Here is an 18,030-nt window from a genome sequence, read left to right on the forward strand (position 1 = left end):
AAATAATATATATGCTACAGTAATCATCCTTTATCCTCCAGGGACAATACTGTGATCACCAGGGGATGCCTGAAACCACAGATAGTGCTAAAACTTACATATAGCATATTTTTTCCTATAGCTGCATACCTAGAATGAGATTTAATTTAAAAATTAGGCCTTGTAAAAGATATGACAATAAATAAAATAGGATAAGTTATGCTATAATCCTAATTATTTGAAAGTGGTCTCAAAATATATTTTATTTGCCCTTCTGTGTGAGAAGATACAGCATCTGCATGAGGAGATGAATGAATAGGCATGCTGGAGTCAAGTTTGACCCCTGTGTAAGGATGACTTGAACACAAGTGCTGTGATACCACAACAGCTGATGTGATAGCACAGTCACATGGATGTGGTGCACAGATGCCTTACATCCTAGGTTGTGTGAAGGGACAGCAAGAGACTTCATCACACTGCTCAGAACAGTTAACACTGTTTATTTTTCTAGAATTTTCCCTTTAATATTTTTGGAGTCAGCTGACCACAGGTAACTGAAGTCACAGATAAAGGAGAACTGCTTTATAAAAAGGTCAATGACAAAGTCTAAACATAGGAGATGTAGCCAGCATTCTAAATACAAACTCATTCATCTTTATTTTGTTCTTTGAAAATAGATCAAAGACATTCTAAAAGGTTCCCTGCGTTTCAACCAGAGCCAACTGGAAGCTGAAGAGAATGAGCAGATTACCATCGCAGATGACCACTACTGCTCCAGCGGCCAGGGTCAGGGCAACCAAGTTCTCGGATCCGCCAAGCAGGTACAATGCTGTTACATTTCCTCAATGGGAGACCATCCACATAAGTCCTTCACAGTTATGAATAAGAAAAACCTACCAAATATTTCAGATCACCATGTGTGAAGTTCAACTGAAATAACACAGGTAGTCTGAGCCAGGGATGCTGTGTACTGTTGTGCAGATGTACACTTCTGTGCTGGAGGTGGTGCCACTAACAGTGGTAATGACAAACTAGAGTTGCGCAGCAAGAACCTGAGCCTCTTGCCACTCTCCTTCTGTGAGATTAGAAGCCAGCTATCTTAGTTGCCCCCATTCTCTTAGCATAGGAAGTATTATCCCTGCTTTCACTTGGCTAGAACTTTTTCTGCCAAAACTACTTTGTCTTCATGAGGAAGAACTTCATTAAGTTAGGTGTCAGCAAACTTTTAGGATTTTCAGGCTACATAATCTATTTAACAACCCTTTAAAAATGCATTCCGTGGATGAGACCAGACTTGATCATAGTTTGCTGCTCTCCAGTATTATGTAGATTTGTTCAAACACAGAATCAAAGAATTTTCCAGCTAGCAGGGATCTTAGCAGGTCCTTGCCTGCTTCATCCCGCCGCCTCCTACCTCCTCCTACCTCCTCCTGGCAATGCGAGGGCCCCCAGCTCACCAGGCATTGTTTTCAGATCCCCTGCCCACATCAGTCAGTTTCAAGTCGCTGCCCTGCTGTGCTTTATTTCCCACCTATATCTGAAATAACAGCTTATAAAGCTTATCTTGAAGGTAAGCAGAAGACTTATCTAAAACTAACATCCAGATCTTATAATTTGTGTTTTTGAAAATATTTCAATGGGGATTTTTGTTTGTTTTAAGGAGATTCCTTAAGACAGAATTCTGCATACCCTCCTTATAAAAGCTGTTTGTCTTAGCTACTTAGATGCAACACTGCAGGTTTTAATTTGATCAGTTCTTCCAATTTCTCCTTCCCTGCACAGCTGTTTTACTTTTCAAGTAATCATTGCACATAGACCCACCATTTTTAATGGGAAGTTTGGGGATTTTTTTGAGACAGTTCTCAATAAAGTAGCTGTGATTATAGGTGTATACTACCATGCCAAGCTTATTTAACATAATTTTTAGGTGAAGTATAAAATACTGCAAACCAAAAACACCCTTTAGAAATGCTAATGAATTTACTAAACTTAAATTTAAAACGTCCTTATTATATTAAACCAGGCATGGTCATTCCCAGTTCTGGTATTTATAAGGACCTGTAATGAACACAACTTTGCCCCTTGGTGAATGCAGAGCCCAAAAGCATAAATAGGAGATAAGAAGAGCATTGTGGGTGACTGCCGCAGCACGGGCTCTCCTGACAAACTAAGCGAGGGAATTTTATTGGGGAGACTTATGTGTATTCATACCAGAGAGACTTGTAGAGGTGGGCACATGCCTGTGCAATTAGGGATCATACTTCTTCATACCATCCCTATCTAAATAGCTGGCAGGAACCCCTCCAGGGCTAAGAATTTAGCATTATAAGGAACTATAAGGAAGGAAGTTTACTCTGGTTACTTATCGGAGGGGATGGACTGTGTTGGCTGGTTTAAACCAGTTCCTTGTGGCCTTCTCTAGAAAGCCTTACTGAGACACTGCACACACTCTCTGAAGGGGTGTTAGCAGTCATCATTGGACTCCCCTGCGAGCACAGGACCTTAACAAAACCCCCCTGCCCCCATGCCTTTTATTCCTTGTTCATGAAAGGTTTAAAGATGGAGATCATTCTGTGGAACTCCTTCCTCCTGAGTTAGATGAGTGAAACTCTCTTGCTGCCAAAAGCAAGGAAGTACCAGAAGAAGTAAAACCATAGCTCAGGTGTCCTTTGTGGTGGTCTTACTGCAACATTTTGAAGCATATCTAACATAAATCATAAGATGGGTGACATAGACATTCCTAATTCCTGCGGGATCCAGGAAAGCAGTTCTGAGAACCAGTCATTTATTCCTCGTGCTTTGGGGATATTTGTTAAGCCAGGATGCCTGTTTCCAAATGTTCTCAAGGTGAGTTTCAACATCAGAAGTGTTACTATACGCACAACAGCAAGTATTCATGCTAGTGCAAACCCCTCCTTGCTCAGATATGGTTTAAAGCAAGCTGGTTACCAAGCACTACCTTAGCTAAGGACTCTGTTCCTTTTTGCTATGTGGAGAGGGCCCAGACGTCATCATTAGCTGTACTTCCCAGGGTGTTAATCATAAGTTTGTGGGCTCCTGCCTCCACCAAGGCAAGAATAATCTGCTGAATGTATACAGAATCCATCTTCCTGGTTGTGTTAGCTTTCAATACCTGAGAGGAGGAAAGATTTGTTTTGGCTCATAGTTTCAGTCCTTGGTGTAGAAAAACTGCTCACCTACCAGGAATAAGAGAGAGGAAGGTAACATGTCTGAGTACCGACTCCTTTCAACTAGGTGCCACCTCCTAGAGAACTGTTCTACTGCTGAGTACTGGAGTTGGTGAATGGAAAGAAGCATGGCCAGACATCCTAGCAGAGAACTTGCCCCTGTTCTCCAGCCCTCCAGCCATGTATATGCTCATGGGGCTCCTTCAGAGCCCCCACAAACAAGCAGAAATCCTGTCAGCACATGGGATTCCCAATCAATTATTTAAACTGAGCTCTGAGTCCCAGGGGCAAGGGCTCCAGAATTGGCTTAACCCAGGGTTTTGTAACTGGTGGCAGTGGCCTTTGAGCTTTTGGTCAGTGTTCTATTTGTTAAGAGCCAAGGTAAGAGTCTGGAGTTACTAAACAAACCTCTAGAGATTTACCATAGGAGATGTGTAGACTCTGAGTACTCCAAATATTGAGCCTCAGGTAGGCCATACAGAGGGAAAGGTTGCTGTAACCTCCTTGGCAGACTCAATCCAGTTAGTCCCAGAAAGCTGGAGCCTCATATTTATGTTGGTTTTCCCTTATAGAGAATCTAACTGAGCTGTTATTGGGAAATATTTTAAATAATTCATTGACTATAGCAGTATTGATGTACTCAGGACAATTTATAACCTCAGGGTATATGGCAAAACTCAAGCTTCTCTATGGAGAAGTTAAAACCAAGGGGAGGGTACGTGGAGTTTTGGTGATTATCCTTACTTGGTATATTACTTTAGTGGTATATTACACAATAAAGACCCATATAAAAGTTGGCCACAGGAAAAATCAAAGAATCAAGGTTATCAAGAGGATTTTGGATGACATATCCAAGAGTCCATTAAATTCCTGCCTTATTCAGTGTTTGGGAGAGCATAGTTCTTTCCATGTGAACACCAGGTCAGAAAAACAAACATCAGTTTCCTGGGGTATGACAAAATGTAGCCAAGAATAGACGATTGTCAATAACATGAGTGAAATCATGTATAGTCTAAGCTGCTTATCTTCAGGATAGTATCTGCCTAACTATTATAGAAGACAAACTCTCCAACAAAAAAGTAAGGTACAAAGACCATTTATTGCTTAGCTATATTTGTTTGGTCTTCATTTCCATGTGGGTCCCAGTCTATAGGAGGGGCATTTCCAGACTTATCCAACTCTTCCCGTTCCAGGACCCTCTTTTCTCTGGTGTGATGAATCCAGGGAATTAGACCTTACAATTTAAGAGTGAATAGTCAGTAAGATTAACACCCAGTAGAAGTTGGGTTCAGTGGGTCTTTAGGGGATCCAATTGTTTATAAGAGAGGAATTCTTGGGATTATTCATCTTTGAAGGGTAACCATCATCTACCCTAGGTAAATCGTATCTTATTGCCAAGTCAGGTTCCATATCAGGCTATATTTCAGAACCAGTGCCTCTGGGAAAGGATTTCCATTCCACGTCTGAAAGAGGCTGAACTTGAGCTTCCCTTTGGGAGTAGCTTCAGTGTAGGTCAGAGCAACAGCTAAGAACTTTACAGGTTTTCTTGAGCTTTTTTTGACCTAGATAATCTTGAGCTTGCAATTGGCCCTTTCTATGTTGCCATATGACCAAAGTCTCCATTGTATTCCAAGCATCTTGGAAACACCAGCACTACTTTGAAGCAAAGTAGGCCCATTGTCACATTTGGATAGATTTCCCTTAGAGTCATTTTATAACTTCTCTTGCTTTTTCCAGTCTGCAGGGGCAGGGCTTCTATCTACCTGGTAAAAGTATGCATAAAAACTAAAGTATACCTCCTGCCTCCTGGGGCAGCATCTTAGCCAATGGGGTACAGGAGGCCTTGTTTGAATGTAGTTTTTTGGTAATATACACAGTGTTCTCATTTTACTATGATCTCCTTTAAGCCTGGGGTCCTTATTACTTCAGGAAGCCAGTTGTATAATCACCTAGACCACCTTTTTTAGCGACCTTATTTGTCTGTCATCCACCCCCCTAAGACAGGACCTCTCCTCTGTGTAGGAGGGAGGACTCGAAGGCAACTGGAAGGTCTCTAGACAAGCTGCACATTCAGCCACAGCAGCAGCTGTGTGGTTTCCTTTTCTTATTCCTGGGCCTCCCCTCAGATGTCCTCTGCCGTATATAACAGCTACCTTCTTAGGGTTGTTTACTGCCTGAAGCAGTCTGAGGATCCCCATCCATAGTGAAGTGTTAGCACTGAGGAGGCCTCCACCTTGTGAGATTGCCCCATTAGCCATGGATCACTGAGAAGGCATAGCTGGACTGTGTACGTAAGGTTAGTGCCTCCCTTTTCCTAATCTCAGTGCCTGAGTGAGGGCTGTTACTTTAGCCTTGTGCCTCAGTGGTCTCGTGGAGAGAGAGCATGGCATGTCCTGTCTGACACTAGCCATTAACCTCAAAGCTGCTCAAGTGCACCTGGTCTATCATTTCCCAGCAGTCACGCGCTAATGGTTCTTGTAATACAGGCAGCAGAGTGGCTGGGGTTAAATGCCTGGCAAGGTTTTAGAGTCATGGTGGGGAGTCTACCAACAGAGCAAGTGACCACTGTCAGCCAGTGACAGCCTTCGATTCCCTAAAAGATGCCAACGACTGCCCTTAAGCATGGTGGATGTTCCTGAGACACAGTATCCAGTGGTTTTGATCACCGATTTCTTAGGGGACCCAGCATCTGAGTTAATATATCCAAGTGGGAATCTCAAGCACATATCAAATGGCTCATTTGCATCTGGCAAAACAGTCATCAGCATTTCCTTGATTACACTGTCTCTCATTCAGAGAACTCAGTCTCTTTCCCTGTAGTTTGTCATACAGGAACTCTGTAATTAACTCGAAGTTGAGAATTCAAATAGGGCAGAAGCCTGCCATGCCTGAGAATTTCCATAGCAGCTTCTGTGGTTTTGGAGGAGCTAACTGGCAGATGGCCAGTTTTCTTCCTTGGAGAAGCCTATGTTGTCCTTGAGGGAATCTGTAGTCCTTTCTAGCTAAGAAATTTCAAGCCGTTACTGTCTTTATCTGAAGCCTCCTTAGACGGGCTTACAATTAGTCTCCACACTTAGTTCCCTTGAGTCCCTGTTCAAGATTTCCCCCAAAATGGTGGGGAACTTTGGAATCACTGTTGGGCAGTACTATTTTGATGTCTGAGGGTCCCCTCATGTGAAGGCAGACAACTCCTGGGACCCAGAGACCAGCAGGATACAAATGAAAATGTCCTTTAAATCTAGAACTGTGTCATACTTACAGACCTGAGAACATTAGCTAATAAGACAGAGGGATTGGGAACTACAGGGTACATGTCTCGCACAGCTTCACCAATTACTTGTCAGTCCTGTCCTTGGTTTTTTTAACCAGCAGGATGGGAAAAAGAGAGGGCAGCCTGCAGGCTTATATTAAATCCTGCTTAACAAGAAGACCATCACCAAATTCAGCCCCTTGACCTTGCCCCTCCAGTACTAAGAACCACAAAAATCTTGAAAGAAGAGGGACTGGGGTTGTGGCTCAGTGGTAGAGCACTTGCCTACCTTGTGAGGCACTGGGTTCAATCCTCAGCACCACATATATATAAACAAAATAAAGGTCCATTGACAACTAAAACATTTTTTTTAAAAAAGTAAACATCATCAAATTTTTTTAAAAAAAGAAGAAAATTCTTCCTGGGAAGTCGATGAAGCACAGGCTTGATTCCAGCCATGGCCTCAGGTTCCGGAAGAGGTAGTTTTACTCAAGGCCAGCTGTTGGTTTAAGATGACCTTTACAGGTTTGGCACTGATAGTTTATCCCACTCATCCTTGTACCCAGACCTAGGTTTGACAAGTCAGGACATTTTCAGGGACAGTTTGGGTACTGTTGGTGTTTACAAAGTAGCGCTGTGAGCTCAATGCCACAACCCTTAGGGACCTGTATTTCCATCCTGTACTGCTGAAGATGAAGCATTGCCCTCAGTTTGGTTAAGAATCCTCCTCCTCAAAGGGGAATGGGGTCCTAGCACGCAGGAATGAGTGCTTTAAAGCCTTTCAACCCCCCTCCCAGGTCAGAGGCTCAAGCAACCCTTTGCTTACCCCGCTTCCACATCCGATGCCCCTTTTATGGGCACTTTTTGTGGCTATCGTATCCAGTGAAGGGAGCCAAATAAGGAGCTCTCTGACTTCATCAGTCTTCATCTTCTGGGAGGGGAAGTAATAGCAGTTGGGTTTGTCCTCAACCCTCTCCCAATATCCCTATTGGCAAAACTCACACTACTTAAGTCCCATATTTGCTGGTGGCCAATGTGTCCCATGGTGGCTTCTTTCTTCCTTCAGGGTTACCTGGAGGGCAACTGTCAATAGAGCAGCCTGTTTCTTCCTCTTCTTCAGCCTCATCTGTTGGTGAAAACCTTAAAGGCAATATTCACAAGTTCAGGAGAGTTAGTTTCTGGACTCACAGTCAATTTTTGGAGTTTTCTCCAGACATCAGGGATACTCTGAGATATGAAGTAGGTTCCTGGCACGGTCTGGCTACTGTCCCCCTCAGGAATCCATGGGATGTTTCTCTGAAGATATTCTTTCAGCCCTCTGCATGAAAGCCAAAGGGTTTTCATCTGTCCTCTGCTGAATTTCCCTCAGTTTGCTCCAGTTAACTGGGAGTTGGCCAGCTTCCGGCATCCCTTTGAGGAGCATCTAATGCTCAACTCTGACTTGCCCATTCAGGAAGGGCTTCTGGGACTGGTTGTCCAGCAAGTAGCTGAACCTGGTTGTCAGACTCCCTAGCTTGCTGCTTGATGGCTTGCTTTCTTGCCTCTGCTAGCACAATTTTTCTTCTCCAGTCAGCTTTTACAACCTGCAACTTAATGTGGGTGGATATTAAAAGTATCTCTTTTAAGAGTGACAAACCTTCCTGGGTGAGCCTCAGACTTGACCATGTGCCTTCCAGTTATAAAGTCTAGTGCTGAAAGGCACATGTACTAAGTTAGATTTCTCTCTCCATCGGGAACCAATCAGTGGTCCCATGTCTCATGGTGCTGTCAGGAAGAGGAGGGTTTGGAGGTTTGGGGATGAGCTAGGTGCAGAGGCCCTGGAAGAGGCCTCCAGAGAAAGGGGCTGAGGCTCAGAGTGTAGAGAAGAGGCTGATCCACCTGCACATCACTTTCCCCAGATCAGGGAAAGGCTCTGGCAGAGCTTTACCTGGGTGCAGCATCCTCCAGAGGACTGCTCTTAGTCAAAGAAGACTGGTTAATTTAATTTTGGAGTCCCTGATTCTGAAATAAGGCCAAAAAGCACTGTACATGGGGAACTTCATACTAGTTCCTCTCCTCTAACAAATCTAGTTGCAAAATAGTATTACAATTTAGGGACCCATCCTCAGACCATTTCACCTAGTCCCCCAGATTGTACTGTGACCAAAGACTATGTTTCTTAGTTATTGGCAAATAGCCTTCATCTACCAGTGATGGAAACACCCTCGTTGGCTCTCCTCAGTGTGGACGCCTAGTCACCCTTAGCTACTTAGGGCTGGCAGAAATGGTTGGTCCAAATGCACATCCCACAACTCTTTACCTGGAATAATTTTTTAACTTGGTCCACTGTCAAAGGATTTCAGAACGTTGAAACTATAAAATTATAAAACTGGGGGCAGGTGTTTCAGAATATCAAAAAGCCACACCTCCCTCTGGAGCTCCGGGATTTGGTTTTTTGCCTTGCTGTAGATCTGCCAAGGATTCTGCAGTCAGGCATCCCCTACCAGCCTCCCCTTTGGCCAGGTCAGAGTTCTAACTGACCTTCGTGTGAGCTTTCCTGACTAAGGGCCTCCTCAACTCGATTACCACAAATTTGTTAGTCAACTCGAGAGTCTGGCACTACTGACCAAGCTGGGGGAAACTTCCAAACAAAATATTCAGAGCTGCTGAGTCTGCCAGGAAGGCAGCGGGTACAACAGGAGATCAGAGTGAAGAAAGGCTTTTCACTCACCTGGTAAGGAGCGCACTGGGCAGATCCCAGAGCAGTGGCTCTCCAGACAAAGGAAGCAGGGGATCCGACCCTCTCCTGGAGGGTCTGTTCTTCACACCACAGTGTAAGGCAGAACTTTGTGGGATTTTTTAGCTTTACTGGTATTTGACAGGTTGAAAATCTTTTCCAATTATACAGTACCTACCTGTGTAGCATGAAAAGAGGACTGATCTAGAAATTTACAAAACTTCTGTAAATTATATAAATGGTACCTGGTATAGTTAAGACTGCTATGGAAAGTCATGAGGAATCCTCTTTGTGTCTAGATAAAAAACTGCAGGTAATGCAGAAGAGTGGAGGCCTTTAAGTTGCTTTGTGATGTTGACCAAGTGACCAGGGCCCCTCTCTGGGGCTCCTTTCTTGATCTGTAATATTGAGGGGGATAATAAAAGAACACAATTAAATGTGTAGGGATCACCAAGGCCCTGTCAGCTGTAACTTGCATTGTCTAAGCCACTCTGTGACTCCGTGATCCTTATCTGGGACCTGGGGGAAACAGGGCAGATAATTAGAATAATGGGAAGAACCATATTTACTTCTAGTCACAGACTTTGGAAAGTGTCCCCCGTCTTCAGAGCCTTTCCACTGTCTCCACTCTAGGTGATCATGCTGTCCCTGAAGTAGCAGTACTACTCGAAAAATAGGCTCTACCAAATAGCATTCCAGCTAGAAACCCATGTTATAAGAATTCAAGGTTCTCGTGATCTACAGTGCAAGACACCAGTCATACAAACAGTGGGTCCACCTGTGGGCGTAGGAAGCAGCCTCGTGCCGACTCCCAGGGGCTTGGGTGCTTAGAGCAAGGTGTGTACAGGAGGAGCGCCATTCCCAGGGCAACACACTCTCGCCAGTGCCCCAGTAATGAGGATGAGATTTGATGTCCTTCCTGCCAACTCAGGAAAAAGACAGTCCTCTATCAAACTATCAATGAGTGCCATTTCCAGTCATGTCCCCTTCTCCCAGAGTGTCACATGTTGTTTCTCTTCATCTTTGTAGGGATAGATATGTTTGCAGATTTTCAGCAGCTTGAGAATTAGAGGTGGGGAGCCGCAGGGCCTGCTGTGATCTTAAGGCAACTTGCTCATGCTCTTCAGCTGACTGTTGCACACAGCAATGGGTGTCAGAGGTGGGCGGCCCCTGACTCGTTATCCAATCACTCGCCCCTACATTGTTAAGGAAGACATGAGATTTGGATAGGGGCCTTGACAGCAAGTGCTGCTGACTCCCTCTCCAGGCTCTGCACAGCCCAGGGATGGCCCCAGGGGCACCTCCAGCCGAGGGGCTCCATGTATCTCTTAAGACTTTAGAACGTGCACTAGTTCTACCCATGCTGTGGGGAGTAGGCAGGCGTGGGTACTGGGTCAGTGTACATCACCCTGGACAAGGTGCTTTTCTACCAGCAGCCATTGGACAACCTTGGTCAAATTATAGCTTTGTTAACCCAAAACCTTTATCTGTGTTCATGGATGTTAACAAAAAAAAAAAAAAAAAAAAAAATCACAAGCCACTTATAATTGCTTAAGAAGGAAGGAAGATAATTAGAGGCTAAAGTGATTCTCTCTACCTTTGGCCTTACACCTGGCACTTGCTTGCCATTCTTGGTTTTCCCACTGCTGGAACCTCCCAGTTACCACCATTGCCCCAGGAGATGCTCACATGCGTACGTACTGAACATATGAGGAGAGAAGCAGCGTGCGGTAGTCAAGCCACTCCAGATGTGGAAGCTCCCACGAGGGAGCAGTCTTATTAGGTTCACATCTGCACAAACATCACCTTGCTTCACTGTGACCCCACACTTGGAGGGAGACAGGATCCTTATCACCACTTCACAGATGAGATCATTAAAGCTTAGGGAGGATGAGGGATTTGTACTTGGATCCCACATGAGACAGTAGGGCTGCCATTGAGCCCAGGCATCCTGTCAGGGAAGAAGTTGGCTTTTTTACCTTGGAAAGCCAGCATTCTGCTTCAGGGGGCTGTGCAGCACGCTCAGGACCCTGCATCACTGCTGAGCGCCAGGGCCTGAGAGCAGAGAACCAGGCAAAACCTGGGGCAAGGCAGCCTGGCTTTCCAGAGAGGCCTCACGGACCACAGGCCCTCTGCCCTGTTCTTTCCTGGTTTTTCTCTTCATCTACCTGTTCTCCATTTCACAGGCTTCTGCAGAAGCTCCTGGGCTCCCAGACAGAGGGGGCTCTGATGACTTCATCCTGGTTTCGAAAGAAGATGAAGGGGGCAGTGCCAAGGGGCACTTCCCGGGTCAGGCTCAGCCTCTTCGCACCCTCAAAAGTACATCGGGGAAAAGCCGGACCCTGGCCTGCTCTCCCTTGGTGTTCTCAGATCCCCTGATGGGTCCCGCCTCAGCATCTTCCAGCAACCCCAGCTCCAGCCCTGATGACGACAGCAGCAAGGACTCCGGCTTCACCATTGTGAGCCCCCTGGACATCTGACATAGGCATCTCCCCCCCTCGGAGGCCTCCCCAAGGAGACCCCTCTAAAGCCAGTGCTTCTTCCCTGGCATGCATTGGGCATTGGTACAGTCCGTTGGAACCCTTTAGAAGAAGCAAACACAACCACAGCACACAAACCAGTGCTCACCAAAATGCAGACAGGACTTTCTGGGCCCTTACCTGACCCTCCCCATCCTTGCTCTGAATTAGAGCCAGATTAAGTACCCGGAACCACACTCTCAGAAAAGACCAAGTCAGTCAGAACCACTTTTCCCATCTCCTCCTCCCCAGCTAAGAGGGTCTGACAATGCCAGCAGTTACCTTGAGGAGGAGGAGGAGTTGGACATCTTTCCTTCCTCAAAGTGTCAGCCACAGGGAAAGCGGTTGCTATCCAGAGAACTTACTCTGTGGAAATCTGTCTCATATAATTTAGTTCGTACCTTGGGAAGCCATATAGCAGAGCCAAGTGCAATAGAATGAACTAGAACAAGGGATTCCAGGACGTGGAAAATCCCATTACTCAATTACTGACCTCTCAAAGTTATGATTTTTAGAAATTGGGTCTAAACTTAGGAGTCATTTTGAGGTATGGTATGGTTTTAGATTCTTTCGATTTGTTAAAGACATTTATAATCCTCAGGCTAAATAGAGGTCAGCCTTATCATGGTTCCTCAAACAATTGTATTTCAATTTTTAGAATGTTTTATCAAAAGCAAGGTCACTTTAAGCTATCTTTACTGTACTGACTTCACATGTTGCAAGGATATTAATATCCTTTAATTTAAAAAAAGTGACCCTGACTTAAGGGATATACATCTTTCAGACAGTTTCCTGGTGAAGTTTCTATGGTTTCAGAGCTACGTTGAACTGAGAAGTACAGGGGAAAAGCCTTGTTCATTCCCATCTAGTCAGAACCCCTCAATGGCCTTAAGGAAGCAGTGACAGGGAATTGGACCTGGAATCCTTTCTGTAGGGAGCAGGGCTTCCTAGAGAACATTCCAGGCACTTGGGAGGACACGGGGTTTCAACTCATCCCCTGGCAGCCTGGAACCACAGGGCCTGTGCTCAGCTGTGAACTCCCACGGTCCTGGGTACCATGGCCCTCGGTTGGCAGCTTAGAAAGCCATCATGGACACACAGATCACCTAAGCTGTTTCACTTTGTAAATAAGAAGGGCCCAAGAAGGACACTTCTCCCCTGCACCTGAGCAGGCATTCTGCCAGGGACAAGTAGGGACTGCAGATGGACACAGGGTCCTTCTTCCATCAGTGAAGAGCAGCCCTTGCAGGGAGGCCTTGCTCTCCAGGCTTCTCCTCAGCAGATGGCATGGGCAGTGGCGGCCTTCATGGTGACTTTAAATGAAAAGCTAAGTCTGAAGGAAGACACTGTTTATGTCCCTCCCACTGCTAACCATATATTTCTCTATAGACAAATGTGATAATGACATGATTTCCCACTCGATCTCTAAGAAAATGGTGATGACTCTTGAGTCAGCCACTGCAGAGGAGGTTCTAATTAGCTCTACAGTTTGTTCTTAAATTCTAACAGAAATCCCCTCTCACCAGCATGTGAGGTGAATAACTGGTTTTGCCAGATGGCAGGGTGTCTGGCCTTCCATCACGGGGCAGCTGCTCAGCAGTCGCACTCATTAGCTCTCTGGTTCCTGAGTCTGGTCCTCTCAGCACCTCTGAGTAAACTGCTCCTGTGCACGTCCCCATGGTGACACTTTGTAAGCTCCAGGGTTCCCGCACAGCGAGCAGCCTCACACCTATACAGAGGTCGCCTTCTCATAAAGGACTTGGGAAGTTGTCAGGAGTTTGGTTCTAGGAAGTACAGAGCTGTCCTGCCAGGGCCACAGGACAGACTGAAAGGACCACAGAGCTGGCTCCACCCACACCGCTAGGCCACTGTCCTCTGCTCACTCCAGCGTCTCCTTTGCCTTGAGAGCTAGAGGGATAGCTGGGTGTCACTGGCCACACAAGAGCCACTGCCACCCACCAACCCAAGAAGGTTCTAACTGGTTTCCTGCCACTGGCTGGGCACTTAATCACCACCAGAAACTCCCAGCCCTGCACATAAGCTACGGGAGTGTCCTCTCCATCCTGGGCTTCTGTGCTGGTGCCACGAGAGCACTCAGGCGTGCGCTCACTCCCTTCTCAAAGGAACCGTAGGAGGGGAGCCTGTGGCACATAAGCAACAACAGCCTCAGATTCCAGTTTCAGAGTTACAGCATTGTAGTAGTATTGTTATTTTCTAAGTGACTTTTTTTTATTCTTCTTTGGTGAACATCATTTGCATTTTTTATTAGTTACAGTGCTAAAGAATATGTGTTCCTTTTTATTATTTTATCAGGTACTTATGTTTAATTATATATATATTTTTTAATTCTGGATATATGAGACCTTTTTGTTTCTCTAACAGTTGTGGTAATCAGTGGGATTTCTCGCATATCGTGATTATTAGCAGTTACATTTTATATACGTTAAGCTTTGATTAATTCCCGCTGTCATCTACTTTTTTTTATACATGTCCCCATGTGTTTCATGCATTCCTCTCTGATCAGAAATCTGAGTTAAAAATCATCTGTGCATTACGCATCTGTACATTACAGACTAGAGGAAGAAAATCAGCCTACTTTGCCTTATATTGTATGTATGCCAAGGTCATAGAACACTTTAAACCTTCAGTTATACTGAATTATTCTTGCAAGAATGACCTGTTCATGTTCAGTGCTAACTGCACTCTGTAAAGAACAGCACTGCAGAACGAATGTGCTGCACCTTCTCACATGGGGCTGGGCCCACTCTCGGGCGTCTGTCCTTTGCAGCACTAAGGAAGCTGCCACAGGGCTCCGTGCCTGCCACTAGCAGGAGCACTGCCTTTACTTTGTCAGAGATGCCGAGCAAATGTAAAGCTCTGACAGTTATGCTGTCTCCTAATAACCTGTCATAGTTGATCCAAATTTATTATTTTCATTTTGTTTTTTAAGCTCTCACCCCCAGGGGTCATTACAGAACAGGAGAGTGGATGAAGGACTTGTCTCCAGCTCACTGAATGGCCATCCCGTGAGCACACGGCTGGTTCCATCGCTCCTCCCCGGCAGACATTCTCCTGGCCCTGCCTGTGTGTCCAGAGCAGGAGCAGCCGCAGCCGTGGGGCAGGAGGGGAGGCTACGTGGACTGGGGACAGCAGCTGGCCAGCCAGGCTCCTCACTGGCCAAACCACTTTCTCAGTGCTAACTTTCAGTAGCTTTTTATAGTGCTGAAAGAAACCCAAAGTCCTGTAAGCCAGCTGGAGACCATGTTAATATAAAAGTCATGGTCCTTTGCTCACAGGGGCATAGTTCATTTGATTCATGGACTACCCAGTATCGCCATCTACATCATACAGACCACTTTTCTCATCCCTCTTTATGCTGTAACCCAAACTGATACAAGAAATGATTTATCCTTTTGGCAAAGTGATCCCATTCAGTATGGTTATAATAAAAGACTAATGTGAACTGACGGTGTAGCTTGACTTCTTCCAGGTGGGGTGAACACACATTGAGGTCAAGTGGGGGTGTGGACATTGTCCAGCCCTAAAGCAGAAGTCACACAGCCTCAGCACTGTCTGGTCTCACCTCCACGCTGGAGGGGACCCAGGCCTCACACCAGTCCCATCCTCCCCAAGTTCAGCAAGTTGCTTAACCTCCTGGGCCTCAGTTTCCCCACCTACAATCTGAAGATATTCCTAGTCACCCATTTCATGGGGTGACGAGGCTCATGCAGGGATGACTCGTTTAAAGCATACAGCAAGTGAACAGCCCCAAGGGCGATTCTGGACATCATGGGGTCCCACCCTCTCCATGGACAGCCTTTCTCCCTCCACCCCAGAGGCCCAGCTACCTCTGAGGCAGCCTTCCTGCTTCGCCTGCTGAGCCAAGAGACCATTTGGGGGCTACCCCAAAGGCCTTCCACCCCTGCCCACTCCCTGCACCAAGTGTGTCCTACTAGCCTAACGTCCAGCACAGGCTTTGGTGAAGGGTGAGATCAAAGGAGCGGTGCTGAGAGCATAAGTGACAGCTAGGAAGAGCGGAGGCGGGGTGGTGGGGAGGAACCTTCGCAGCTGAGGTAGACCCGGGAAGCCAGTGGCACCTGAGAATGCGTGTGGCCCAGCCCCAGCCTGCACGCTTCCCCTCCTGTGGGTCACAGCGCTTCCCTGCAGGCTCTGTGGAGGGTCTGGCGCACCTCTCAGGGCTCATGCTAGTGAGGGTGACCCTGACTTCCCCAGGCCAGTGACAACCACATATGCTCCCCCACTGGGGCCTGGAGTGCCTTGTCCATGTACCTCGAGACTGAGTGCTATAGTTCATCCTGCCCCGTGTGCACCTCCACCTGGGGACTCTGCCTGAGCCCCAGGAAACTGCACTGCTGCTGCAAAATGAGAGGGACACCCAGCACAGCTCTGGACTGAAGGCTGAGGAGTCTGAGCACAGGTTCCCTGGCCCCGGGGTGGGACTGGCCACAGCTCCCCGGCAAGGTTAAGCTCAGGTTGCTGGCTGCCTTCCCTCTCGAGTCTTCTCTCAGGATCTGCTTCTGGGGAACTCAAACTAACACTCCTACCCTCCTGGGCCCTTGATTCAGGCAGAGGGACATGCCTGGCTCACCCCAGCAAAAGTGGGAGGAGGCCAACGTGCCAGGTTGGCTGAGCCTGGAGTCCTGGCAGAAGAAGGGTTGCCAAGGTGCTCCTTCCCTCCACCATGGTCAGGAAAGAACAGGGACTGCTCAAGTCCCATCTAAGGGTCAGAATGGCCCCTTTGTGTTCCAGGACCACCTCAACTCCCGTAAGTGAGCACTACCCATAGCTAATAGTGCCCTATTGGGAGGAGCTACTGGCAGTTCCACTTTTATTTTGAAGCCTTTTGAGGATATTGTATGTGTGTCATAAGATACTTCTGCACAGAGAGGCTCATCTGTTTGTGAAAAGAGACAGTAGTTCTCACAGGAAGGGAAACGGCGACAGCACCGCAACCCAGAGGATTCACTCAACATCAGTCCACTTGCTCCTCCAGCATATTCAAATGGACACCCTCAAAGTGTGAGGTTACATGAGAGCTCAGACACAAAATGTCCCTCAAGTTACCAGGAAAGGGTGGAAGAGACATGCTTCTATATAAGGAAAAAGCACTGAAAAAAAATTTAGAGACTCAGAGTACAGAGGAAAGCCTCCACCCAGCCTGGAGGGAGCCCAGAGGCTTCAAGTGAGACGACTGGGCTCGCCCAAGTCAGCTGTCCCTCTGTAGGGGTGACAGGCACTCCCATTTCCTGCTCAGTAAATGCTGCAAACTGGTTGAAATGTGGATTCATGGCGACCAAACAGGTTGCACCTGCCCACCAGCACTTGCTGTGGAGGGGGCAGGCCCCTGGTAGAGGACTTGATGAACCGCCAGTGACCATCAGCAGAGCACACTCATGGGCCAAGTTCAGGAAGTAGCCAGGAACCCTCCCATGTCTCAGAGAAATGAAAGGATATTTAACAAAGTATAACTGAAGCGGGGATAGGGCTGTGGGGGCGTTACCTCCCCAAAGTGCTCCCAAGGGAAGCACAACCAACAAATGCCTTGTAAAGAACTGTCATTCACTGCCCTTCCAATGACATTCTTGGTCCTCAGTGCATGCACTGCCACCTCCTGCCTCCTCAGCGTGGTCCCATTCAGCTGGCCAAGCCAGGCCCTCCTGCTCCACACACAGCCTCCCTGTCCTTGGTCCACCCCACAGCTCGGTCAGATCCATTCCCATCCCGCTGCAGAGGAGGCCTGGTCCCACTTGTCAGGTCTGGCCAGTGACCTTGTTCCTCTGACTCTCCAGCTCACCCCTCACCTGAAAGAAGATCAGACCAAGAGCTGTTCTCTCAGCCCTCAGGATGCAGGGTGGCTCCTTGCTCCAGCCCCACTGGCCCTCCTACCAAAGCAGCACACGAGCTCCTTCCTCGGCCCAAGAGCCTGCTCGCTGATCTTGTTGATACCTGCCAAGCAGCAGGCTCAGTGGCCACGCTGCTCCCTAATGAGGCTCCACCAGACGCGTCCTGCCCATGGGACTGAGTTGTGGCGATCCCACTCCTGTATTTCATGTTGCCCACACAGCAAGCTTTCATACACGATGCAAAGTGTTGCTGGGGCCACTTCTGAAGTTCACAACCTGCCATGCTCACGGACAGGTTGGGCAGGAGGAGTCCTCAGTAGTCCTGAGGTGGACTAAGGCTGTGCTAGCCACACTGCAGAGCTTCCAGACTCCATCCAAACCTGACCAGTAACCGCTCACTTCTCACCTTCAGGAAGCCGTCTGTAATAGTTTTAAAGAATAATCCAAAACCTCTTGACCCGTTCCTATCAAGAGCCCCTGGAATCTCATCTTGTGCCTCCTTGATCAGTAGAAT

At 47.1% G+C, this 18,030-nt stretch overlaps 1 protein-coding gene across 1 annotated transcript in view; it reads left to right on the plus strand.

Annotated features, from left to right (window-relative positions):
• The window catches only part of Tbc1d5 (TBC1 domain family member 5), a 536,784-nt gene extending 521,669 nt beyond the window's left edge, over nucleotides 1–15,115 (plus strand). The window contains 2 exon segments of the mRNA XM_047531151.1: nucleotides 657–800; nucleotides 11,320–15,115. Of these exon segments, the coding sequence (XP_047387107.1) occupies nucleotides 657–800; nucleotides 11,320–11,613 (438 nt within the window). The 3' untranslated portion in view covers nucleotides 11,614–15,115.
• Nucleotides 15,116–18,030: the final 2,915 nt, after the last annotated feature.

This window comes from Sciurus carolinensis, chromosome 17, assembly GCF_902686445.1.
Source record: "Sciurus carolinensis chromosome 17, mSciCar1.2, whole genome shotgun sequence".
In the NCBI taxonomy this organism is placed as follows: domain Eukaryota; kingdom Metazoa; phylum Chordata; class Mammalia; order Rodentia; family Sciuridae; genus Sciurus; species Sciurus carolinensis.